At 39.0% G+C, this 6,686-nt stretch overlaps 2 protein-coding genes across 2 annotated transcripts; both read left to right on the top strand.

Moving 5' to 3' along the window:
* Window positions 1–2,727: 2,727 nt before the first annotated feature.
* On the top strand, window positions 2,728–6,070 carry LOC121385340 (thyroxine 5-deiodinase-like). The gene is made up of 2 exons (XM_041515986.1): window positions 2,728–2,780; window positions 5,680–6,070. The coding sequence occupies exon 2, from the start codon at window positions 5,690–5,692 to the stop codon at window positions 6,068–6,070; it is 381 nt and encodes a 126-aa protein (XP_041371920.1). The 5' UTR covers window positions 2,728–2,780; window positions 5,680–5,689.
* A 9-nt stretch (window positions 6,071–6,079) lies between these two features.
* On the top strand, window positions 6,080–6,451 carry LOC121388491 (type I iodothyronine deiodinase-like). Its single transcript, XM_041519848.1, has one exon. The coding sequence runs from the start codon at window positions 6,080–6,082 to the stop codon at window positions 6,449–6,451; it is 372 nt and encodes a 123-aa protein (XP_041375782.1).
* The last annotated feature ends 235 nt before the right edge of the window (window positions 6,452–6,686 follow it).

The following is a 6,686-nucleotide window of genomic DNA, read 5'->3' as shown; positions in this document are numbered from 1 at the left end:
AGCTGGTACTGATTATTCCACAGTTCAATACTTTTTTCTTGAAGACTGCCACAAAATTACTGGGGGGAAGCAACTTGACTCCGGAGAACCTACTGAAATCAATGTACTCCCGCAGTACAATCAAGACGTGTTGGGTCGCCTGCAAGAACGACGCATTCAAGACTGCCTGGTGTGGTTACCCTGCACCCAGTTCTCCTGTCTGGACACACGATGGCACCACCACGCTCAACCTCCTTGTCTAGTTTGTTTTGTTTAACGACACCACTAGATCACATCAATTTATTAATCGTTGGCTATTGGATTTGTTGATCTATTGGATTTGTTGATCAAGCAATCAACCATTAAATCCGCTACATCTTTCCATTAGTAGCTAGGGATTTTTTATAAGCACCATCCCACAAACAGGTTAACACATACCACGGCCTTTGATATACCATTAGTGGTGCACTAGCTGGAACGAGAAATAGTCCAATGGACACATCGATGGTGATCCCAGACCGACCGCTCATCAAGCGAGCGTTTTACCACTGGACTACGTCTCGCCTTTCAACCTCCTTGGTGCCATGAAGCCACGATGCCCTAATTTATCGATGACGTTAGAAACCAATGAAATAGTAAGCGTTGCTCGTTATCGCTGGACGTAGCGATGGTTTTGTGCGCCTAAAGGCCCGTTCACACGGAAACCGCAAAAAGCACCGATTTCCCGCGCGGTCGCTGCTAAGCTGATTGCTCTCTAGTAACTCTACGTCATTGCATTTAACCGTTCATGCCAAAAAGACTAGTATATCAAAGGCCGTGGCCATTCCTGTAAGATAATTGTTTAATATTGTGAATTCCACGTAGGCCTACCGGCCTCGGTGGCGTCATGGTTAGGTCATCGGTCAACAGGCTGGTAGGTACTGGGTTCGGATCCCAGTCGTGGCATAGGATTTTTAATCCAGATACTGACTCCAAACCCTGAGTGAGTGCTCCGCAAGGCTCAATGGGTAGGTGTAAACCACTTGCACCGATCAATGATCCATAACTGGGTCAACAAAGGCCATGATTTGTGCTATCCTGCCTGTGGGAAGCGCAAATAAAAGATCCCTTGCTGTTAATCGGAAAGAGTAGCCCATGAAGTGGCGACAGCGGGTTTCCTCTCAAAAAATCTGTATTGTCCTTAAACATATGTCTGACGCTATATAACCGTAAATAAAATGTGTTGAGTGTGCGTCGTTAAATAAAACATTTCTTTCTTTCTTTCTTTCTTTCTTTCCACGTAGGCCTATAGTTAGACTATAATATTATGACTTGTCGTTTAGTGAATCAACAACGGTTAATTTTGCTTCATTTATAGCAACCACAGATGTAAAGATTCCACATTTGGAACAGCATGAACACAATGTTTCAAAAATATTTCAAACAATCATTACAAAAACACAGGGGATAACCGCATGCGGGTAACTGTAGTTACTCGCATCCAAGATGGTGGGGGACGCACATGATAAGTATTAATCGATGTGAATTTCCATTCTTAACGGGCATTTTTGAGATGTCAATATACAGAGACTTCATAAATATATAAAATATGCATTTTTGAAGCATACGTTTAAAAAAATAGTATTTTGGAATTAGATAACGGACATCAAAAATCGCTGTGATGTTGGTAACTGAAAGTGTCAACATCATGAGGATGTGGGTATCTGTTACGGTTGGATGAGGGTAACGGTTCGATGCAGAATGCCGTTCAAGTCACAAATAATTCAAAATTGGGTGATTGATTACTTTAATCTGAATATAAGAGTCTATACATCTAGCTATAATTAACTAGGCCTACATTAAACATTGTCACCATGACAGAGAGTTTATGAAGACAAAAGAAGAAAAAAAGAACTAATAATAAAAAACAGTGCGCTACATAACGCTGTTAAATACACCCACCCACCCCCTGTAACGCCACATAATGTTTGAACCGACACCCCCTCGAGCGTTACGTAATATTTGAATGGCCCCAATGTACATTTTGATAGTGTGTGTTAAAATAGTATTGGCTCGGGCGGAGGATGTATCGCACAAATAGCACAAGAAAAGGAAGGGGAAAACATAAGAATGTTTTGTTTTACTGTTTCTAGACGCACAATGTCATGGCGACCATTAGTTATGAAGAGGCAACTACAGCAGTTACTCTCATCCTACAGTTACGCTCATCATTGCAGTTACCCGCATCCCTTTTGTCAGATACCCACATCCCATCTGAAGCTGACTAGACAGTTACCTACATCATCGCTTTGAAGTTACCTTCATCATGGCTAACATTGTGATTTCATTATCAGCCGAATTACACAACTTGTCCTTAGTGTATCGATTCAAAATATATTCATACTAAACCAATTGCCGATACGCTCTATTAAAATGTGAATGTAATGCTTAGAAATACGGAAATTCACATTGTTTAATACTCATCATGTGCGTTCTCCGCCATCTTGGATGCGAGTAACTACAGTTACCCGCATGCGGTTATCCCCTGTGAAAAAGAAAAAGAAAGAAGAAAATGTTAAAACATTAAAATAAATATCATAATGCATGTACTATACAACCTATTCATTGAACACCTTTGCTGGCTGGGTGCTCATTTTTCATAATAAAAAATAAAATGCTCTTTAGGTGTCATATTCAAGAAAGAAAGGTTGTAGCTGGAAATAAACTGAAATGTGGCATTGATTTAGTTTCACGGTGCCCAATGTGGTATGACGTCATCGTTCTAAATTCAAAGGGACGGTTGTATATAATATCCCGCAGTGGTAAGACATGTTTTTGTATCAGTTTCTGTTGTAATAATAATTTTAAAATCAATATTTGGTCATAAGAAATTGATTAATAGGCTAAATGAATCATATGTACATAAACTGTTAATGTATTAATAATGTAAATTATTTGTATTATTAAAATCTTATAGGCTCCTTTGTAGGCTAAATATTAATATTATAGGCCTATAACTGTATTCTCCTTAAAACTGTCACAGGAGAGTGAGCGGAAGCGAAAGTGATAGCTCCTCACAAACGTCGAGGTTCGACTGCTGTTATACTTAGCAGAGCCGGTTTTTTCTAGTAGCACATGTAGCACGTGCTACGTTCCCCGCGCTTCAGGGGGCCCCGCAGTGATGTGTACATTTATTTTCCCTATTGTCCGAACCAAATTGTTAACAACTACGAAAAATTACTCTCCTACCTTTAATTGCCGTTAGATTTCCTCCAAAGTTTGTCCAGACACAAATCTTGAAAAAACCATTACAATGATACAGATTCCACATACCAGATGATAACTATGTCACCTATATCGACTTCGCTGAGAGCGCATAGGGAAAAAAGCATGTAATTTTGTATCAGCTGCCATTGTGACTTTTTATGGAATATTCTTCAAGAGGGGTGAAAGGATAGGACTTAATCTAACAACGTCATAACATGTTACGATATAAAAGCAAACGTGATGACGTCATATTATTATTTATTATTATTATTATTATTATTATTTTAATAATACCACTAGAGATCATCGATTTCATAGTAATTGTGTCACATACTTTGGAGGCTTTCACCCCTCTTGAAGAGTATTCCATAAACAAGCAACATGGCAGACGGCAGAAAACTGCATGTATTTTTCCCTATGCAATCTCAGCAAAGACAATATCGGCGACATCGTTGCAGTCTCGTGTGTGGAATCTGTATATTTGTAGTGGGGGTTTTTTTTGTGATTTGTGTCTGGACAAACTTTGGAGGAAATCTAATGGCAATTAAAGGTAGGAGAGTAATTTTTTGTAGTTTTAACAATTTGGTTCGGACAATAGGTAATGTTTCCCCCTCTCCCCGAGGGGGTTGCAAATTGTATATCCTGGGAAGGGTGTCCGCTGTTATTTGTGCTACAGGCCCCGCGGATCCTTAAACCGGCCATTAATGTCATTTGCAATCTAAAAATTGTTATTTGTTTGTTTTGTTTAACGACAACACTAGAGCACATTGATATGATTTATTAATCATCGGCTATTGGATGTCATTTTTTTGTTTCATGTTCAATTCAATTCTTTTATTTCTTTATATATGAATAATACAAAGAATATGGCACATTCTAAAACAAAAGTAAGAATATTTAAATAAATACATATTTAGGCCTACAGTCAAACATATGGTAATTTTGACAGCCATAGAGAGGAAACTCGCTACATGTTCCTATTAGTAGCTAGGGATCTGTTATATGCACCATCCCACAGACAGGACTGCACATACCACGGCCTTTGATATACTAGTCGTGGTGCACTGGCTGGAACGAAAAATAGCCCAATGGGCCCACCGGCGGGAATCGATCCTAGACTGACCGCGCATCATGCGTTCGCTTTACCATTGGGCTACGTCCCGCTCTGTTATTACAACTGCAATCACGTCACTTATAGTGGTGTTCCTTACATAAGCAATCATCATTCACTTCCCGGATACTATCCTGACATTTGGCACAAAGTTGCTTCACGGTTTACTACATGTATTTAAAAATCCATTTGTTTTTTTGGCAACATATATTATAATTTAAAGTTTTTTTCTTTTTGACATCTTGAAAGTTATTAAGTAAAACCACAATATAATATATCCAAAAACTGTTTCCTTATCTATTCGATTAAGCAACGAGAAGGGGAGCAAGAGATTTATTAATATTCAATATATTTGCAAGAGGGTTATTAATATTCATTATATTTGCAAGAGGGTTATTAATATTCATTATATTTGTAAGATAATTATTAATATTCATTATATTTGCAAGAGTTTTAATATTCATTATATTTGCAAAAGGGTTATTAATATTCATTATATTTGTAAGAAGATTATTAATAGTCATTGTAATATTTGTAAGAAGGTTATTAATATACAATATATTTGTGCCTCCCTAAGCTTAAAATGTTTTTTAGTCTAAGACCAGCATGCTAGTGGACTGAGCAAGTTGCAATAATATTTCTATTTTGTACATTAATAATCCTTGTAAAAATGCTTAGCGTTTCGTTTGCAACCCTCTATAACGTTGTTATCAAGATTCGGGCACTTTCGTTTAAAACCTCTAAATTCGGACACAAATCAGCCTGCCCCCACCCTTACCCACTGTACGCCTATGCGATTAAGAACATATATTATTTACTTGTCAAAACTGGTAAAGGGATTCAAGTGATATATTTTGACAAACTCGAGTGAATCATAGTCTTAGATACAAATTTTAGGTTAATATTCGGAAACCATTATTATCAATATGACGTAACTGGTTGGTTTTTAGGAGGGGGTGTTTTTGTAAATTTTAAAGTAAATTTTTAAAGGTAAAATGATGAAATTATAAAATACATTCTGTGTTCTTGTTTGTCAAATATGATATGTTATATCTTCTCGTGATGTCAACAATTCATATCACACTCGTGACACAAGAATGACTCGTGAGATATGATCTAAAACACCAAGAAACAAAAAACAACACACACACACACACACACACACACACACACACACACACACACACACACACACAAACTAACAAAAACAGACAAAAAACAAAAGCAAAACAAAACATCAACAACTACAAAAAACCCACCAAAAACCCCACCAAAAAACACAACCCCCCCCCCCCCCCCACACACACACACACACACAATGAAATGTTTCGTTTTTTTTACAGACATGTAACCATGAATCGTCTTACAATACTCAGGCCATTTACAGTCGCTGTCGGATTATACAGAGCCGTCGTCGGAATCGTTATTAGGCTTGTTATTTTACTACTGGCACCGGTTATTCCGCCGCTCAAGAGGTCTCTCCTTAACAAAATCAGCAACATAATAGGAGACAACGTCGTGACACCCGAGAACAGCCTGAAATCAGCGTACTCCTTCCGTGCACTGAAAATCATGTGGAGGGACTTCAAATACGACGCATTGAAGACTGCTTGGTGTGGTTACCCTGCACCCGATTCTCCCGTCTGGACACCAGATGGCGCCGCGAGGATCAGTCTCCTTGACGCCATGAAGCCAGGACGCCCTCTGGTGATCAACTTTGGCAGCTGCACCTGACCTTCGTTCATGGGCAAACTGTGGCAGATGTACTCGGTTGCCGAGCGCCACAAAGCAGACGTGGACTTCCTTCTGGTGTACATCTTTGAAGCGCACCCAGTTGATGGCTGGTCAATACCAGGCAACTACTGCATACACTCTCACCACTCCATAGAATACCGGGCGTTGGCTGCTGAAGTGTTGACAGACCACGGGATTCTGTATCCTGTGGTTCTAGACGACATGGACAATGGGGCAGCTATCGCATACGCTAGCTCTCCAGAAAGACTCTATGTTATTCTGGATGGTATTATTGTTTACCAAGGTAAATATGGTCCTACCAACTATAAACCCGCGGAACTGGATACATTCTTGGGACAGCTGGTTCTGAAGATTTCATAAATCCCTTTTCTTTTCCTTTTTTTTCTTTTGTGTGTGTGGAAATGTAATTGCTATTGGAGTACGAGTCGGGTTTCGACAATGAGGCAGTCGGGATTTTGACATTTCTTCCACGACCAGCAGGGAATTGAGGGGTTTTCTGGCGAGGTTATTTCCTACTAGCAAAGACTAAATGTGTTTATAGAAATCTTTGTGATACGTATGTACGTGGTATTCTTTGTGGGAAGTGATGTTGTTT

The sequence above is a fragment of the Gigantopelta aegis genome, chromosome 2 (assembly GCF_016097555.1).
Source record: "Gigantopelta aegis isolate Gae_Host chromosome 2, Gae_host_genome, whole genome shotgun sequence".
In the NCBI taxonomy this organism is placed as follows: domain Eukaryota; kingdom Metazoa; phylum Mollusca; class Gastropoda; order Neomphalida; family Peltospiridae; genus Gigantopelta; species Gigantopelta aegis.
The sequence above is the reverse complement of the archived record's forward strand: the minus strand, read 5'-3'. Positions and strand labels throughout refer to the sequence as shown.

Bases quoted from the DNA above. Each gene is read 5' to 3' on its own strand.
- LOC121385340 (XM_041515986.1), top strand. From the start codon at position 5,690: ATGAATCGTCTTACAATACTCAGGCCATTTACAGTCGCTGTCGGATTA.
- LOC121388491 (XM_041519848.1), top strand. From the start codon at position 6,080: ATGGGCAAACTGTGGCAGATGTACTCGGTTGCCGAGCGCCACAAAGCA.